General features: G+C 44.6%; 1 protein-coding gene across 2 annotated transcripts in view; it reads right to left on the bottom strand.

Moving 5' to 3' along the window:
- Stat92E (Signal transducer and transcription activator Stat92E) overlaps nt 1–20518 on the bottom strand; it is a 102763-nt gene that overhangs the window by 7002 nt on the left and 75243 nt on the right. For both annotated transcript variants that reach the window (XM_089549486.1, XM_089549487.1), the window contains exon 19: nt 12469–12620. In XM_089549486.1, the coding sequence (XP_089405612.1) occupies nt 12488–12620 (133 nt within the window). In that variant the 3' untranslated portion in view covers nt 12469–12487. The remainder of the gene's footprint in view (nt 1–12468; nt 12621–20518) is intronic.

Below are 20518 nucleotides of genomic sequence, written 5' to 3'. Positions count from 1 at the left end.
TTGGAACACTTCACCATGGATGGTTTATAGGGGTTTAACGCCCAAAAGCGACTCACACTATGAGGGACGCTGCAGTGAAGGGCTCCGGAAATATTGACCACCTGTGGTTCTTAATGCACGCACTGACATCGCACAGTACACGTGCCTCTGGAATTTTGCCTCCATCAAAATTTGACCGCCGTGGCCGTGATTGAAACTTAACCATAGAGTCACTATTTTTAATGCACTAAGCATCCAAGGTTCATCTTAACTCTTGCAGGTTCAAGTGCACAAAACATCTTGCAGTACACTTCACTGATGTTTTGGCTGTGGGAGTCATCCTTCAACACAGTAAGCTAAAAGCTACTTAAAGCCTTCAAATGCATAGTACTACCATGCTTCTAAGGCGACTTAGCAGATAATCAGTATGAAAAAAAGAAAAAAGAACACATCACAAGGGAAAGAAACTGGTTAGTGAAGGTTAACAACCCGAACCTGCATGTGGGCTATGAGGAATGCCATAGCGGAGTGCTCCAGATTAATTCTGACTGCCTGGGGTTCACTGATATTGCACAGCACACGAGTGTTTTTGCATTTTCCCCCTAGCAAAATGCGGCCACCATGGCCAGGATCTAATCCCACTGCCTTGGGCTTAGCAGCTGAATGGCAGAGCCACTGCAGCAGGCAAGGACAAGAAAGATAGCACAGACACAAGTCCTGCTACCAACTCTGATTGTAGATCGATCATATCAAGTACTTACCAAAACACGCAGTCCTCATGCAATATCAGTGGCAGTTGCGAAAATACATGGAAAGTGTATATATACAGTTCAGCCCACTTATAACGAACCTGGCGGTCATTCGGATAGGTTTGTTGTACCTGAAGTTCGTAGTAAATAGACTTCCCATATTACAGTCAGGAAAAAGAAGTCTGAAAAAAGTGGTATTCAATTCTTAAAAAGGCAAGTTCTGTGCACCTACTTTTTCAAAGCTGACCCTACCACGGTGCTTTCCTAGCTGTGCAAAGCGGTCATGTTCTCCTCACCGAGACCTTTGCTGATAACAATCTGCTTTAGGAATGCGCTATAACATATAACTAATCGCAGATGAAGCGTTCACAGCGGTTGATGGAAGTTTGGCCACCTTAATCAAATTCCTGGCGGTCAGGGAATGCTCGTACTTCGCCTAAAATAGCTTCCGTTAGAGCCTGTCTCTGATGTTAGCGTCCACACCAACGAAGTCATCTCATGATATGTCTGCCTGGTTGTGCATCAAAGACTTATTGAAAGATATCCAATACTCCGCAGTGTGCGTTTTACATCATGGGATTCCGTATGCACAGATAATCGGTTGTCTACGCTGAACCCATCTACTGTTCTGTCTACCCTCTCAGCTGTTTTGTCGACTCATACATTCTCCACTACTGTAAATGAGGATGATCTGAACCCGGACATGCAGCTCCTTAATCTCTGGGCTCTTCGTCGCAGGGCGGACCATTACGCTTCTCATATTCCCAATGACCCTTCAGCTCTCCCAGCTCTTCATCGGGCTACTGCACGTGAGCGGCACTACTCAAAGTGACTTAGCAGACAACGCTGGGCTGCATGGTATGGCCGCCTCTCCTCTACACAGGGTAATAGACATCTTTGGCGGGTACTTCACGCCATGGAACGCACTTCTCAAGTAGCTGATTATACCTAAAGCATTCACTTGGCTCTGAATGTGGATAAAACCTCATTTGCACAACAAGCAGCCCGTCAGTTTTTCCCACATCATGACTGCCTTCCTACCCCTTCTCCCATATTATAGACTTCTGAGCCCCCTGATGAGGTTACTTCAGATTTTACCATGGCAGAATTGCTGGCCTCCATAGATCGCCTCAAAACAAGCACTGCTCCCGGACATGATGGTGTACCTAACTCGTTGTTTCGCAATTTGGAAGGACCTGCTCTACGATCCCTCCTTGATACATTCAATGAGGTGTGGCATTCTGGAGTTTTTCCTGCAGAGTGGAAACATTCTATCATTGTCCCAATCCCCAAATCAGGTCAGCCGCCGGTTTCTCTTTCGGCCCTCCGCCCTATTTAACTTACGCCTACTATCTGCAAGCTTTATTAACACATTCTAGCAGCTCACTCGTCATGGTGGCTGGAATCGAATGATTGTTATCCAGAATCTCAAATTGGGTTCCGCCCTCACATTGGAACAGAAGACGGTCTGGCTGTTTTGGCTGTGGACGTACTAAACCACTCTCCCTATAGTCATCTTGTTCGTATGGTGATCGCTACTAACTTCACAAAGGCATATGACAACGTCCTACAATCTTCTATTCTTGGCACCCTTCAAGATCTCGGTCTCCCGCATCGCTTTCTCCTCTCAATTCACTCATTTTTAACAAACAGAACCTTCAGTGTACGTGTCCATGGGAAGCCTTTTGGTCACTTTACCTCTAGCCGCGGTGTACACCAGGGCTCCGTCCTCGCCCCCACATTATTTAACGCAACTTTTATACCTCTTGTCCGAGCCCTAGAGAAAATTCCTTCTGTACGCGTCCTTGCGTATGCAGACGACATAACCTTGTGGTCTTGTCATCCAGATGCGTCTGTGCAACAGGCGGCGCTCCAGCAAGTGCTGGATGCCTTAACATCACGACTTCCCCCTTTGGGTCTGACCCTCTCGTGTAATAAATCTTGTTTCATTCGCATTGGAAACAGAAGTGGCTTACGGAAAGCAGCCCCTTTTACCTTCACGGTAGATAATTCTCAAATTCCTCAAGTAGAAAGTGTGCATGTTCTAGGTCTTCTACTTCATACATCTGGGACTGGGACTTCGTGGCTAAACGCGACCCGTAAATCGGCTCATGCTACTCTCGGTCTGATTCAACGCATAGCTATGCGCTCTGGCGAAGCGCGTTTTCATACTGCCCGTCAGCTGCCCGTCAGTTGATACTGCCCGGCGCACATTCCAAGTTACACAATCCATTCACCAACTTTGCACAAAATACCCCTGTCCTGTGCGTATACACTGGATTCGCGGCATGCCCAGGATCCGCATAATATTCATGTGGATGCAATGACACACCTCGACACATCTGATATCCCGCCACCTTCCCCTCTTCCCTCAGATCCGTTCCTGTCCCATGTTTCCAAGAAACAGGCTTTGCGTCAGCGAACACGCGCTCTAATTCCTCCGTGTTCGTACCCTCTCCCCCTGAGTCTCACTCGGGAGGAGGAGGTATCTGTGCGCCGGATTCGGGCAGGAGCGGCCCTGACTCCTTCTGTGTGTCATCGGTGGCGTGACAAACGTTTCCAAGTGACTGACAAGTGTCCCCATTGTGGTGCTCCGCCAGACCAGTGTGACGAAAAACACTTGCTGTGGACTTGCCCGGCTACAGCTTCCGTGAGACGACGCTTCCTAAGAAAGGTAGGCCTGCGATGGGACGTTGCAGGCGACTATCGCAAGTGAACTCATGATAAACGCTTTATCGCGAACTTTTGCCGCTTTTTAAGCGAGGCTTGTTTACACTCCTTTTTATAACTTTCTTTCCCTTTTTCATTATGCCTAATGGCAAACAGCTCAAATAAAAAAAATAATAAAATCCACATGCGTCTGATCCCCTGGGCTCTCGACGTCGTCATTTGTTGTTCCTGGGCCCATACAGCGATGAAGGTAGCATTGTGTATGTTGGCACAGAATGTATCAGCTGCACTGTTTGTTGTCTGTGCGCTGTCTGCACATAGCAGAAAATGTCGACAGCTGACAAGGCAGGAGTCGCATACCACGTGACCAGCTGTTCCAACAAGGCACTCCAACTTTAATATCGCTCCTGTTGAAGGATCCCCAACCGTGCGCAAAGTAGACACACTTTCAGTGCTGCCCCTATCTCATGCCCACCACACTTCTCCTTTTACTTCAGATGCTTTGCCCAACCAGCACAGATGAATAGATTGACTTTCAGGCCATCAGCGCACGCTTGGCTGGTGGTTTCATATCACATCATTTCATTTCATTTTATTACCTTAAAGACCCACGAAGGGTATTACATAAGGGGTGGGTACATATATTTTGGTGAGCAAGTGTTAACACAACGAAACATAACTAGTAACGTTACTGGCAAAGTTGGATGAGCATATGATGCGGCAAAGGTGGTAGTACGGGCACGAGGTCTGGAAACCTGAAAAGGATGACGAGTGCGATGAGATATGCGGGCTGGAGGGAACGATGTAGGGTGCACGGCCTATTGAACTATGGAAAAATTTATGGAACAAGCAAAGGCTGGCAAAGTGGCAACTAAGTGATAAGGGCAATAAGTCAGATTCAGCTTTCAACGCTGATGCACTGATGCTGTAAGAATATGACGAATGGACGAATCTGGCTGCTCTGTTTTGGACTGATTCGAGTGCATTTATAAGGTAAGCTTGGTGCGGGTCCCAAATGGGTGAGGCATATTCTAATTTTGGTCTGACAAGGGATTTGTATGCTAATAACTTCACATATTTAGGGGCTTGGCGGAGATGACGTCTTAAAAATCCAAGTGTTTTATTAGCAGATGAAATGATGTTCATAACGTGTGTGCTCCAGGACAAGTCGCTGCACAAGGTAATGCCTAGGTACTTGTATGATAGAACCGGGTGTACAGGGACGTTAGCTATTACGTATGGGAAATGAAGCGGGTTGTGGCAATGCATGAAGGACAAGATTTTACATTTATGAGGGTTAAGTTCCATTAACCAATTGGCACACCATTCCTGAATGCGGTCAATGTCGTCTCGAAGAGATTTCTGGTCAGAGGCGTTAATAACTTGGTGATAAATTACACAATCATTGGTGAACATCCGAATATTACTACATAAATTCGTTGGTAAATCGTTAATATAAATTAAAAACACAAGCGGACCGAGGACAGACCCTTGCGAGACACCTGACGCTCCTGGAATAGGATTAGAGTTGTGGCTGTTAACGGTGACGCACTGCGAGCGGTTAGTCAAGAACTCTTCTATCCATTTAAAGATATTAGAGGGGAGGTTCAAATATGAAAGTTTCACCTTCTTTTACTGCTTTTTTTGGGTTGCCATTCTCTCCGGGGTAGTGTCATGGGGGAAGAGACCTGCTCTTCGGTCTCCGCACTTGCTGAAAGCATGAATTTTTTTACTTCGGGGGGCAAGTTTATGGCGCCTCATCATTCGCCATAACCAAATGGTGTGGCCACAGTCCTTTCAAATATGTTTGTGGTAGCATAACTAGTCAAGATCCCACAGGTGCTTCAATACATATGCAAGTCCCTTATAGTCAAAGCTAAGTGCTTCTGCTGAGAACATAATCACTTGAAACAGCTGAGTAAAAGAAATGGCCATTTTGTGATGTCTGACATAACTACACCGTGAGCTTGCGAACCTTCAAATATCAGTAAGGTCGTAGGAAAGCTCCAAACTAGATGGTCAGCTTCAGATGCCGAGATAAGGTCGTGCAGGAGCAAGCACAGTGATTCGTCACAACTGTGCTGTGCTTGGTGCAGCAATATACAGGATGTGGTCATACTGAATCTTTCCACACTGTCTTTCAGGATTCCTCCCTTTTTATGCAACAGCGTATACAGCTTGTTCGCCCGAAAAGCCGTCGGTGTAGTAGTAGTAGTCGGTACCGCGTGTCAGAAATAATTCGGGGCTGCGTAAAAACAATCGTATCATACCAACCGTTTGCTGCAGAATGTTCCAGATAGTGTCGTATGATTCGGTGTTCGTGCAACATAAACTTACTAAGTAAGTTAGAGCCTAGCTCGCGGAAGGGATTCAAACCGGCGATAGGGGGAACCGGCAACCTATAATCGAGGGCTGCTTAAAAAAATATTGTACTCTGCATGGTTCCAGTGCCCCCCAAGATAAGCGAGACTGTTACTGCGTCATTTTCTTTCCTTAAAAAAGATAAAAAAATACATAATTGATTTGTCCAAGGGGCAAGGTGTGGCGCTGAATGGGCGATGGCGTGCCGTGGACTCCCTGGCAGCGCTGCAACACGCTGTCGCGTTCCACTCTTAAAGGCGAATCTTAAGTGTCCTTCAAATTTTTTTCTTCACCTCAGTTGCGTTAATGATAGCAAACTTGTATAGGTGTGAACCTAAGTAAACGGAGCCCGGTAATTTGCTTCCAGAGTAACACCTTTTCGAACAGAAATGAAAAATTGTTCGCCCATGAGAAATTGCACCTGGGATCACCACAAGCTTGCGCACACTGTACCTCCCAAATTAAATTATGCAACGCATCAGGAGTGAGAAGGTAATAGCGTGCTCCGTTTACTTCTGTTCGCACCTGTACACATACGTACTTGTAGTAATTCCTGCGGTTGATTATATACAATTTAACATCTCTATTTTCTTTTTAGCTGTTACAATGGCTGTTTGATTTTTTGACCTTGTCCTTCTGCGATTTTATTGATGCTCACATTTACTCCACAGTGTGTGTATCTTTTGTGTTCTTGCATCTCTTTTCTGACAAATCTACAGTCTTGTAGAGAGGGTAATGGCGTGGGCCTTCATCGTTCCTCTCACTCTTCTTTTTTTAACACTACAGTCACTTTCTTAACTCTTATAACCCTAAAGGAGGAGGTGCACAACATCACCTGCATCAGCAAAGTGATGTATTTTCATTTTAAAATAGCCACAGGAGCACGACTGCATCAAAATCTCCAGCAGTTTGTTACCTCTACCTTTCATGAAGGCTGGTCCACCAACCGAGATGAAGATTTTTTTAATGTGCGTCTCCTCACATTTTTACAAGAGGCTGCTCTTGGGGCCAGTGTGTTTGGCTTTACTTGTGTGGGTGTGCGCGTGCCAAGGTTTTATTCACTATATTCAGTTCTTGTATCCATTTATTATTTTCAAATTTATAACCAATGCAAACACACACATGCTTTCACTCTACTCAGAGAGAAAGAGACACTGAAGTACAAAAAAAATTGCAACCTCATGCATCTACACTATGCACTACACCCACATCCAGAATGGTAGTGAAGGTTCCGGTCACACCACATGTATGCTTTTGAATTATTGCTTCTAACTTTAGATCTTGGGTGCATCACCAAGGCTGCTTCAAGGTTGCCGACCTACCACAAGTTGCTGCTGGCCCATCAAAAGCTAGCGAGCATTTGTGAGAGTTAGTGAACCTTAGTGTACATTGAGTTGAGTGAAGCGTTAATGTCCCAACACTTTCAATCTCTAGACAATTAAGTGGAAGGTTCATCTGATAACAAAACAAGTAACGTATAGCTGTTTTAAAACAAACTCACCTGAAATACACCCTTCTGACTGTAAATGGTGCTTTCCTTGAGTGCTCAGTGCTCACAGTATAGTGTTACCCATTTTTAAATGCTACAAACAACCAGCTCGAGAACATTGTGCTCAATAGCCACCTTTCAATTGCCGACAAGGGCGCACTAAACTCAGTCTCATATATAGTGTGCAACACTGACGAAGCTAGCGTGCCTCTTCAAGCTGGCTACACCTGCACCCGAGAAACCAGTTTCTCCTACATTCGAAGTACAGAGACGCGTCTTTTGCTGTGACAAAGCTCGAGTATCACGACTGGCAATATTGTGCATTTTGGTTTACCTCTTGCCACATTTTCGCCCTACCCCATATGAGATCTTGAGCAGCTAGTGCGAACTGCTGTGGAGTGATACCTGGCTGGCATGCCTATTTGCTCCGGTTCCATCCGTACCCAGGAGGTAGCTTACCATCCATGAAAATTATAACCAGAGGGTCCAGTAAGTACAGAACGCCTGACTGCCGTGTCCACGATTTTCGACGCCAAGCATGTCGTTTTATACCACTCCATGGTTTTGTCAAAACCCTCACTGAGGTTCTGAGAAGTACAAGTGACATGCTTTTGCAGGCGCACTACTTGCAACTTCCACAACACCGCACACTAAGTGTGAAACTCATTAACAGAGCCCAAACTCCACCCCTACTTATAAAAATAAAACCATACTAGAAAAAAAAAAAGGAAAAGAAAAAGACATGGCACAAATATGAGACTAAGTCAGCGATGTTAGATGCCACCTCATGCACAAATTTTGTTCCAGCGGTAGGTTATTATTCAACACTGCTCAACTATTTAACTACAAGATGCTCAAAACTTTCAATGAGTAACAGAGCATTACATTCAGCACACAAGAAGGCACCAAACAATACTCTAATGCTAAAAGCTGTGCAACACTCCAGGCCAAGCATGTGATATACTCAAGAGAAAGCCTGCGGGCATTTGTGAGCATCATGCGACATGGTGCAAATTCAGGCATCATAAGCATCATCTCTGATGATGGTGATAGTGACGACAGCTAGCAGGTGAACTAAACAAGTGGCATGTCATAGACACGCCCACGATGAGGAACTTTTACATGCCTAGCCTTTTCTTCAGTGCCAGGTAAGTATATTGATTTAATGCAGTTACTTGCAGAAGCGCATCATACTTTTGATACCCCTGCAACTTTCTCGTAAAACTTTTTTTCACATCCCCAGCCACTAAAAAGTTGTCTAATAAATATTTACTTGATACCAAGAAAGTTATAATTGCTTGCTGGTGCAGGACAGGCAAACACATTAATGATTACACATACCATTGCTAGGCATGTGCGAACATTTGATAATTTCGAATATTCAGTCGAATAGTGAAGTATTTGACCTTGGATTCGATCCGAATGTTCGGTATTCAAAATTTCTAAGTATTCGTCTCAAGTGAATAATGTTTCTAGAACTGTTGCGTTGTGAGATTTCGGTTCAGTGTACCTTCTCTGGGATGGCCCCGTGGCCCAGACTCCGCACCGCGTGACTGTGATCCGCGCATACGCCAGAGCAGGTCTGTGCATGCTCCTGGCTACAGAGGTGAGCAGGTGGAAGCACGGTGCCCAGATCAATACCTCCAGGTGTCTGCAGTCGCACTACCCACGGTGCGTATGCGCCGTAGCCGGCATGGCGGTGTGCATAAATAGCGTGATCAGCTTACGCATACCAAATGGTCTAGACAGGACAGCACGCGGCTCCCTTGACTTCGGTGGAACTACCGTAAAAACCCGCATATAATACGAGGTTTTTTTCCCATAATTGGCGTCCTAAATTTCCGCCTTGTACTATTTACGGATCCGAACAAAAATTTTCGAACTTGCTCGAAGTTTTGGTTTCGTTTTTGCGGCGTGGCTACGGCTTGGCTTCGCTATTGGCGCGTGGCTACGGCTTGGCTTCGTTACTCTCGACAAACGACGTCACGACGTAGTTTCTTTGTTGATCCGTTGGGTGCGCCTGTTGACAACGCACGTGCTCGCATGTAAGGCACGCTTCGTGAAGTGGATATTGTTTTAGAGAGCACAATGTCACGGTCTTGAAAACAGTACTCGGCTACTTTCAAGCGATTTTGGCTGCGGAGAACATCGGCAACGGTGCGGCCGGGAGGCAGTTTGGTGTCGTCGAAGGAAGCATTCGTGGATGGCCACAACAGAAAGAAGCCCTTTTCGTGTGCAGCGGAACGCGACAAAGCTTTCGCGGCCGTTTGATGGTTGTGTAAACAAACCGTTCAAGGACGCAGTCAGGCGGTGCTACGCAGAGTGGATGCGCTCAGGTGAGCCTGCAGTGACACCAACCGGGCGGCTGAAGCGGGCTTAAGAAGTGCGGCATCTCAAACGCCCTCGATGGCACGGAAGATGAGTACATTTGGGATGATTTGTTGGACAAAGAAATGTCCGAAGAAAGCGCTACTGAAGAACAAAGTAATTGAAGTGAAGTGCGGGATGCGATTTGAATAAATGTCTTCTATGAGCTTGTGTTACTCGTATTATACGCGGGTGAAACTTTTTTTCCCATTTCGCGTCTCTAAAACTTAGCCCCGTATTATATTCGGGTTCGTATTATACGCGGGTTTTTACGGTAGTCTGAACTGATTGCAGCTGCCGCAGCCACTCTTCTCCGGGTGAAATTCCATAACCAAGCATGATGGCGCGAGCACAAAGGGGAGCTAGCACGGGACACACGAAGATAGGTGCCCTTTCTGACGTATGCCTATAGTGGGATACAACTTGAAAAAAAAAAACAGCATCTGGTAACACTGGGCCATGGTCCGAGGCTTCCTGTATTACTCCATTAGACAATTGCGACAGTAAACGAAATCAGCTTTTTGCCAGGTATCAAAATTCGAAAGCTTATAAACTTTTTTTTTTTTCCGACTAGCTCCTTGTTTGGGTCACGAGAAAAGTTTTAACTACACTTTTGTCGCGGAAGAATTCTGTGCGGCGGTCCGGAGTGTGGGTGGAGCTTCACTGCAGACTTAAGTTGCATACAACTAAAGCGTGTGTTCATGGAGTCGCTGCCTAAAAGCAATAGCTGTGCAACAACACAATCGCAATTCAGACCACCAGTCGAAGACAGGTCTCACACCTCACAAATATCTCAACTCCGCATGCAGGTCGACTCCCCCAATTTCCGATGGCTATTTTTGCACGAAGTCAACACAGCTTCAATGAGTGTGACAAAGCTTCAACACATTCTTTTTTTTTTTCATGTAGTGGCCTTGCGCGTTCAAAAAAAAAAAAAAAAGAACGATTTTAATAATGCTTATGGTGCCATTCAATCATTTTTCTGTGGCAGAACTATTTGAAATATTCACTTTGAAATTATTCTAAGAAAATTACTATTCGCTTCAAAAAAAGAAAAACACTATTCTTACATGCCTAATCATGGCAGAACTTTTTTCTTTAGAAGCTCTGTCCTTCGCATGCAAGAAACTTGCAGCCTAAAATGTGGCAAGTCTAGGCATGCGAAGCCCGCGACTTTCATCTTCAACATGCTCACCTTCTGTCTGTCTTTTGCTTTTATTCGCAGTAAGCTATAGCCATATTTTTTGCAAAAAGAAGAAAAAAAAAAAGGTGGTCTTTGGAGGCCCTAACAAAGGTCTTAAAAACTGCAGCCCCGCAAGGCCATGGCACATAGACAATCCAAGTCCAAAGCTTTTGTGATAATGTTCACAGAAACTTCGATTACACCTAGTTGAAAGCCATGCTATGAAGCAAGTTCTCCAAAGATTTTGGAGCCATTTTGTTAATAGCACACGACCTAGAAGCACTTGCCTATAGCATGGCCTCTGGTTCACAGTTCTTTGAAGTGATGCACTGTGCACAACACCATGACTCACAAGCTGCTGAGAATAGTGTAAAAAGCTGCTGAAAAAGATCGGAAAGGCTGAGAGCAGGTTGACTATGCTACGTGCAAGTTCAGAAGCAAACATGCAGTGGGCAGCATAGCAGGAATGATAACTACCGCACTAACCAGAAAAATTGAGGCGCTGTGTCACAGTCATTCAATTTGCAGCCATTATTTGTCTTAAAGCAATGTGGAACTCCACTACATCAATCCGTGTGAGAATGGTCACACCTGACCACGTCCAATATTTTAGTGGACATTAAACCACTGATGATGATGACCCCAAGAAGCAATTTTATTCAGTGGATACAATACGGAGACATAGTTGTGTGCACCCTCCCCTCCATGATCATATGAGCTCGTAGTTGAGCACTACAAGCATTACTATTTTCTATACTGGATTACACGTCATTAACATGAGCAATGCTCAAGTAAAGGTGCCTTGAAACTCACTACATCGGTCAAATTTAAATATTTGCCTACAAGGACTGCAAATATATCATAATTGCACAGGGAGGATCATGTTTGTGGAATCTAAGCCATGTTCAAGTCCTTCAGGAAAATGACTGTAACAGCTTGTATTCAGTGCTCAGGCTTTTTCCTATTTGTAGCCGGAAGCCACCAAAGCCAGACGTACCCTTTAATGCCAAAGGCTTACAAATGTGCAGTGTCTGCACTTGTTCAATGTTGCTGCCCGAGGCACTTTGGGCAGTTGTTTAAAAAACGAGGCTAATGGTGTGGAGCACACACTGGCAGATGTACTCTGGTCCAGACAGAAGTAATAAGGCTCTTCATTTTCAATGACTGAAGAAATTCCTGTCTACGTCAAATTTTTCTGTTTCAACAGATGACAGTCTGACGTTCTATTCAGGCCACACTGTTAATCGCTTACTGAAGGCATATAAACCTGTTTCTATGTTTCGAGTGCCGCTCAGTTTGCCAAGAGTATGCCTGATTTGACTGAAGACGAGCCGAGCATCGCAAAGAAAGAAAACGAAGGCCAGTGAGAAAAAGTGACGGAAAGCAGAAGAGTGGGTGGAACACGTGTGTGCAGCAGCAAGCAAGTGGTGCAACAGCAGCTATTACAAGACAGAACTAAACTGGGGGAAGGAGTGAAAGAAAAAAAAACAAAAAGACTCTGCTACCATACTAGTGCAAAAGCGTTATAAAACGCTCAACCGTGAAGCAAACGTGAGTGGGCAGGACAGGAGGCAAATGGGGGAAGAGGTTGTTCTGGCAGTACTAGTGCAAGTGTGAGAGAACAAAAAAAAAAAGAAAGATGAGAACGAGTGCCATCTTCCTGAGCTCACCTGTAGGAGAAGGGGGAGCTCAGTTAGCTTTGGTAGTGTAGGTCACGAGCTCGCTAACGTTGATGCTTGAAAAATCAACAGGCACATCCAAATCTGCGAGGTCCATGTCAGACAGGTTGTAGTCGAGGTCAGGCGCTGCCGACAGCCCCGCCCTGGCAGAAAGAACCAAGAAGAACAGGCGTTAGGCGGGCGGGGGGGTAGGGGCTTCGACTGCCGCTGCACCCTCGACAGCACCTGACCTCCTCTCCTCCTCCTCCTCACTTCCTTCACATCTCACGATTAGTTCCGATTGATACTGACCCTTAAACTATCTTAAAAAATATTCATATTATGGTTACAACAAGATGTGCGTGTATTGCATTTACACTTTACCCAGAGGGAACGGCACGACTGACGAGTTGGGAGTCGTGGCAGCTAACACTTGCTTGCTCTGCAATGCACATGTATGAGTTTGGGGTAGGAAAGGGAAACAGAGAGAAAGTGAAGGAGAGAAAAGGGTATGAGAGAGAGAGAGAGAAAGCACAATGCTCGTACGTTTTTACTCTGGCCAGCTTCTTGTCAAGGCCAGCGGAGGCCAGCACTGCCGGGGAACAGGGCAAAAAGATGCTGTGGACAACTTTCCTGCAGCCTAAATTTCTCCAAAGGAGCCACTACACCAGGAAGAAAAAAAAAAAAATCTCTTCCGTTGATGAGCTGATCCCTTCAAGCTCTGGAGAGGTGTGCACGCTTCCAGGGTGCTGATGTTGTTGGGTTGACATGGAAGATCACCATGTTTGCGACAGTCAACTTTTTTTCAAGAGAGGCATCGCACGCTAGCCCTGAGGAACTATTTCCCACGAGGGAAAGCAAGTGCTAGCACTTTGCCTTGACAGCATCATGAGGGTGACATATCTGACAGCATTTTTCTACTGTGACAGGTGCTGTGTCAGGTTCCAGCTTGCACAGATGTACAAATGTAAAGGAGAACCACTGAGTTAGCACTAGGCTTGGCATTTCAAGCAAAGCCTAGTGTGAGAGGAATGTGATTGCCAAGCTTCAAACTCTGCACATAATAATCTTAAGCAGAGTATTAAATCTCAAGTCCTAAACAGTACGGTTCCTCGGTGAAGCAGCAGTGGTGTGTTGCTAGCCCCCACAACTAAGGCATTGGGGTGCCCCACAAATCCCAAATCAATGCCCAAGTTGAGTACACCATTGAGAGCTACTTGCAAAGAAGAGAGCCAACGTAACTGTTTATTGTCAACATATGGGAGGCTTGCCAAAAAGCAAAGCATGTAAATGATGGCACGTGAATTACAGCGTGGGTGGAACCGAGAAGAGAGAAAGAAGATTGCTCTGCACACATATACAACTCTGCAACAAACTCTTAAAAAACCACAACAAAAAGACGCAAATGTACAACGGGGGAGAACAGACTCCGGCTCAATGCATGGGAAACAGCAGCAGCAACAGCACTGACCAGCAAATGACACGGCGACTCCTCTTTGCTTTGGCAAATTCATGTGTACTTATACTACGCACTGCGCACAATTGACAACTGGTGTTACATATACACATAGCATTTCGGGGGTTGCAAGACAACATCACATGCAAGGCTGTCAAGGAAACAGAAGAAACGCGCAGCTAGGTAGGCACAAATGCCTGTGGTCACAGAGACATCACTCTGTCATTACAGTAACGGCAACATTAGAGCAAAGTGTACATACAGAGAAATATATACTGGCAATTATAATAATGGTGAGTGACTTTTGCTTACATGACCTTCAAAGCCTTCATACATATCTGCACCTGCCAAATCATTCAGGAGCCACAAAGAGTGCTGTTGGGTAAGTTACACAGTGATGTAAGCTCGACAAAAGCAGTGCTGGTCAGCACAGCCCTTGCACTGTGGGTTAACCATCTGAAGCTGGTTATTTAACAAATGTTTCATTTTCTGTTGGCATGGAAATTCAAAAGCAGCAGAAAAGCAGTAAACACACTTCAATTACCCCTTGTTACATAGCTTCTTTGAGAAATGCTGTCTGCAACTGTCTGTCACTGCTTCTAAGCCAGTTACTACTAGAGAAGTACCTATTCATAACTTAAGACTGTCACTGCATTTCTGTACTAAAGATGATATAAATTATTACCTTCAAAAGATATGCTACATGAATGCAAATTGTAAATTAGGGGGTTTAACATCTCGAAGCAACACATGGGGAATGAGAGATGATGCAGCAGAGGTTTCCGGATTAATTCAGAGCAGAGGGGATTCTTTAATGTGAGCTGACATCACACAGCACATGGGCGCCTTCTGCATTTTCGACCCCATCAAAATGCAGTCACCGTGGCCGGCACTAAAACCTGTTCACAAGAGAGAGAAAGCTTCCTGGCCAATTTGGCAGGCACCGAACTGTCTGAAATATGCTTTGGGGAGTCTCTCAATATGGATGGCCCAGTATCAAAGATCGCTCATGCATTTACATATAGATATATATAAAAAAAGATGAGGTCAAGTTGCTCAAAACAAGCTGCAAATTCTAGGATCCATAAAAACGCTAAACGCACAGTGCCACTACTCCTGGCAGGTTATACAGCCTGTTGAGACGTACACACCACAAAATGAACTTTTCTCTACATTGTCTTATAACTTGAGCAAATCGCTTTCACAATTCACTACAATGAGCCAATGTCTTTGAGAAGAGTGTGCCATAGAGGTGAAAGGAACAAATGGCTTTTTAGCACACCCGATTCCAATTCTACTTACTTTCAGCTATTCAGAGCTTTTTTTTTATCATGCACATAGCAGCACACACACTACTACTCTATAACAGCAATGCATATAACCCTACAGCTTGAATGGTTCTGAAAGTTTTCTGTGATAAAAGAAATCTAGGGTGCAACAAAAGGTTTGTGTGGAAGACAACTGCGCCTTCAACAAACTAAAAAACAATGCCCTTAGAGACTGTGATCAAGAACAAAATAAAAAAGAAAAGAAAAGGACAAGGAACAATCCTGCAAGGTGCAGAATTCTTGTAACAAATGTCCTTTAATAATAAACATATCATGTTCAACGATAAGCTTTCTTTGTTCAACAACCACCAGAATAAAGACGCAACCTGCTTTGAGAAACTTGATTCTCTTCTCCGCACATCTCTCATCACAGCACCACAAAAGCTCGGTCACAAGAAATCAGCTACAACAACATCTCTTAGTGCAATTTTGTCAAGTTGCACCATCCAAAAGCCACTCAAGTTCAACAATTGGGTGTTCAATGCTTCTATCTTTTCTTTTTTTTTTTTTGTTACAACACTATATAACAGCAAAAAGCCTTGAAAGCTCTACACTACTACTTACGATAAAAATGACACCACGTATGACTTTTGTGCAGCAAATGACTAAATATGCGATGTCACATCAGATAACCGAAACATACCTGCAACTCTATATATATATATAGCACTAAATCATGGCACATTAGACTAATAGCTTACAAAAAAAACTTGGGCCAATGCACTCCACTGAACAATTCTTTAGCCGATGAAGAAAAGTACCAATCAATTCACGAGGTATTGACAGCTACAAGGCCTGATGCTCATAGCACTCAAAATTTTTCTGTTAACAATGCACCAATCACTGAAATGGAGCATGTAGATGGTTAATGACAAATTGCAACACAAGAACTAGAGCACAAAGTCAACAAGGGCAACAACTAGAAAAAAAATACAGTGCACTAGTCCCTCTGTCAAAAACATATGGGCTACTTCATGAATGGCCATACCAGCTTCCGGGCTGTGCTTGGTAATCACTTTTCACAGCCTTGAGTGACAATAGCAACTGAGGTGCCCAAGGTTGTAATAGCCTCGACGGCAGCACAGCAACTGTCCACGACATGCACTAAAAGGCCCGTGAACGTTTTAAATAGAGCGCATATGTCACTCTGCAGCGGAAATTGAGCTGGTTGGCACAGGACAGGGCAAATTCTGGAAAACATTCCATTTTAGCGAAACAATCTTCTGATGCCAGCCAACTCTCTTGCAACAGGAAAAGCGAGCCAAGAAGCAAAAGCAAGTGAAAAAAGCAGGAAACATCTTCCTTGGTTTCAATTTGGAGGCGTCCAATTACTGCTACAAGCAGAACCCCACACAAAACCTAACAACTACATTTTCACAAAGGCTCGCCCTTGCTCGTGAGCCAGTTAAAAGAATTTACATCCCAAACTTCCTGTCTTTACTGCCTGTGGCTCGATTTCTTTTTGGAATGTTTAGGCACAAACAGAAAAATGCGCTTCATTGACAATGAAGCTAGATCGCTTCATTGACAATGAAGCTAGATGCGTCGCCTGGAGAAGGTATAGCACATATATGCCTGGAGAAGGCCAGTCCAAGTATGTTGTCATGCAAAGCCTATGAACACAAGGTCAACTACAAGGAGCTTAACATTATTCGTTCAAACGCCTCGTATAGAAATCAAACACCTGTCCATCTATAATATGGGAAGGGGAATGAGGGGCTCGTTATAAACATGAGAGAAGCCAACAGCCAGAGAAACCAATGGGCAGGGGGGATTTGTTTTTTTTTAATTAATTTATTTATTTCTTGGTGTTGATCAATTTAGAATATTACCGAATATGTTATCGCTTAAAGATAATTGATTAGAAAAGCAGAAGAAAAAACAACCACATGCCGCCGGTGGGATCCAAACCCACGACCTCCGAATTACGCGTCCGGTGCTCTACTTCTGAGCTACGGCAACGGCTGTCAAATCTGCTGCTTTCGGGGGTATTTATGTTTACAAATAACCTAACCTTGAGAGTGTTCATCAGCGCCACCCACGTTCGTAAGCGGCAGACGTAGAATGTCCTGAGTTGCCGCTGATGTGACGTAGAACGCTTCTCTCATCTATAATATGTATCTTTAACAACATCCTAATTCTCGAGGAAAAGAAGCAACACTTCTCGCTTGGTAATGATGCTCCAGCTGGTGGCGAAAGCACCATGATCAAGTATAATATATATATAAAAATATGCTCATCTCGTAAATATGCGAGTCTATGTAAAGTTTAGAAAATATTCACTGTTGTCATCGTGATGTGTCGTATTTTTTTTTTAATAACCCTTTAGAGAAATGCCAGTGCCCAAAGAATTACTCAATTCAACTGAATTACTGAGTAATGCCGCCACATGAGGGGAGCGGAAGAATGATCGAAAGCATAAACTTTGCTCGGCACAGATGTCAGACGCTGCACTGACGTGTTCTTTAACAATAACTTTGAATAACGGCTGATGCGTTGGCACTAGCACTCTCTGTTTGGGGGTACCCTGCAGGAAGAAAGGCACTGCTTTACTTGCTGGGTACATTAAAAAGCCCCCACACCTGCAGCATTATCGAGGTATAACTTCACTATTTTCACTGCAGTTACACCACCTGATGCTTGCTCACTCCAATGCACCAATTTGAGCTTACTTCTTGTCAGCAAAAGACAGAGTTTGACCCTGTAACCTCCAACAATGCTCTCAACTCATACTATACGGCTCTTATGGAGTCACAATTGTAAATGTGTAAAAAGTTAGCAGATGACTGCGCTTCTTGGTAACGTGGTTTTCGAGCAAAGCTGCTGCGGTACCTGAACAGTACGCAACCGCATACGGATCAGACAGTGTCGAACGGAGGCGGCTCTGGGTTTTGGCTTGGGCAGCGTGCACAGCAATCCACCGCAGCTGAGCTTTGCCTCGAGCAAATGGGCAGTGGCAAGCACTACTCTGGCGCCACCTGGAGTCACCGCCGTGAAGCTTATCTTCACACTATCACCGCCTTTCATCCATCACTGCGCTCTGCATCTGCTCTCTTTCAGCCTCCTCTGTATGCTCGGTTACACCGAGGGACAACAGTGACACTGCTCAGTGCAGGAACGAGAATCCTAAGAGTTGCGCAAAAATTAAGTTAACAGAGAAATTAATTATTTTTCTAGCACAATGCGGCAGGCTGCAGTGGATCTTTCTGGACTTATTTGAACTCGCTGCAGTTCTTTTTTTAACCGGCTCCAAAAATATCGGAATATCAGCACCTGTGCATTTGATCTCGATCCACGAACGGTAAAAGCTCACTGATATGTATTAAAAAAAAAAAAAGTGAAAAGAAAACAAGTATCATTCAGGAAAACATATAATCCAAATGACCTAATTTAAAAAAAACGGAAGGGCTGAATTAGGACAGCAGTTATCGACAATTTCACTCCATTTCTTGGCACAAGGTGTGAACAGTTCCTTGTGATGGAAGACTTCAGTTCGCATTTGTGTTCTCCATGGCATGGAAGAAACTTCGCAACACGTCTGATCCGTTGACAGTAATAGTGAAAAAGCCTGTACCCAGCTGTGTGGTATGTGTTCCTTCCTCCATCTTCAGTCTTCCTCAGTTACAGCCTTTTTCCACATAGCTGAAACCACACACTTTTAAGTGTGTGGTTTGCCTTCCTCTCAGTCATCTTCTAGCACACCCTTCGTTGGTCTCTGGGGCAGGTGATGCTGCCACTAAGTTTCGAGAAATTTACTTGAAATATGATTCATACAACATTTAGTGGGCTTGCTATTGTTCTACCCTCTAGAAATTGTCCAAATGATATTTGCACTCTTGTACTGTAAATGCAACATCAGGAATTACAGGGTCAAACTGAACTGTACAGAAATGTTTGCCTCATGGATGTCTTTAATCTTCAGGCAGCACATCACGCGTACGATTTGTTTCTTTCCAGACTCCTGAACCATAAACTGTATAGAGGACAAAAATACTGTCCAGAAGCTCTTCGTACTATAAATTTTCTCAAATGTTCTCTAAATTTTCTCAGTAACTCATAATTAACAATACAGAGAAATAGCACCATTTCCTTTGAGAAAAGCCTTAACACTAGCTGCTCAACAAAGAGCACAGATACAGCTGAAAACACCTTCATATCCTTTGTGCCTTTAAGTAAAAAAATTTGAAAGTACGGCACTGTAGCACTTGTGTGAGTAGCCTCCAGATATTCCTTCCAAAAACAGAAAATGGAGGCGTTCACCACAGAGCAGAAAAAAAATCAAACAAAAACAAATGAAAAAAAAAAAATTGTGCTAACAAGTGTCAAATGTCAGAAATTATTTTCTACATGCGCTCCACAATGAATGCAGCGGTAAATGTACACTTTCTTACAGGACACACAGAAAGTAAAAAAGATAATTCAGCACATACAATACAGTAATAAAGAAGTGATTACTCGTAAGCACCCAGTCTGCGCCTCCAAAGCAAACACAGACGCTTTGCATTTGATGAAAAATTTATCCCTCGCAGCCCAGCCATCTGCTAGCCTTCCTGGTTAGCTCTGTGGGTGAAGCAACTGCCCTGGACAGGCAGTGGTCCTGGGTTCGAACCCCAGGGACCGGGACTAATTTTTCTTTAAATGCGAAGTTTCCTTGAAAGCTGTAGTCGTGGCCTAGTGGTTTGAGCGCCCGTCTCGGCTGCGGGAGGTGGGTGGTTCGAAACCCACCGCCGGGCACCCACCGGTACAAAAGGGTACAAGCGTCCCCCGGCCTGGCGCTCGGCTTTGTTTAGGGGTGTACGTTTGGAAGAAGTCCTAAAAGAAAGGGCCACAAATTGGGCTTATGCCGCACGAGGCGGACTTATGGTTGCTTGGCGGGGGAACTTATCACTCATCCGTCAAGGCAACTGTTTGGTCTAAGACCCTTTTCCCAAGCATTTCACCCTAGAAGAGCCGAGCACCAGGCCAGGGGAAATCTTGTACCCATTAAAGAAACCGGTGGGTACCCGGCGGCACTGGGGATCGAACCCAGCACCTCCCGAATGCGAGGCGGATGCTCTACCACAAGGCCACGCTTTCCTTGGCAGCAGCCTGGCTGGGTCTTGGGTAGATGCTAATAAGTGATCACTCCTTTAGTACAAATTTACTTCATCTTTGATTCATACCAGCAACGAAGAAGCACAAACTCAAGGAGAAGGTACATGTAAAAACACGGACGTGTTTCGTCCGTGTTTTTGCATGTACCTTCTCCTTGTGTTTGTGCTTCTTTGCTGCCGGCAGG

This window comes from Amblyomma mixtum, chromosome 6, assembly GCF_055824585.1.
Source record: "Amblyomma mixtum isolate Tamu chromosome 6, ASM5582458v1, whole genome shotgun sequence".
NCBI classification, from domain to species: Eukaryota; Metazoa; Arthropoda; class Arachnida; order Ixodida; family Ixodidae; genus Amblyomma; species Amblyomma mixtum.
This window is presented reverse-complemented; position numbering and strand designations above follow the sequence as displayed.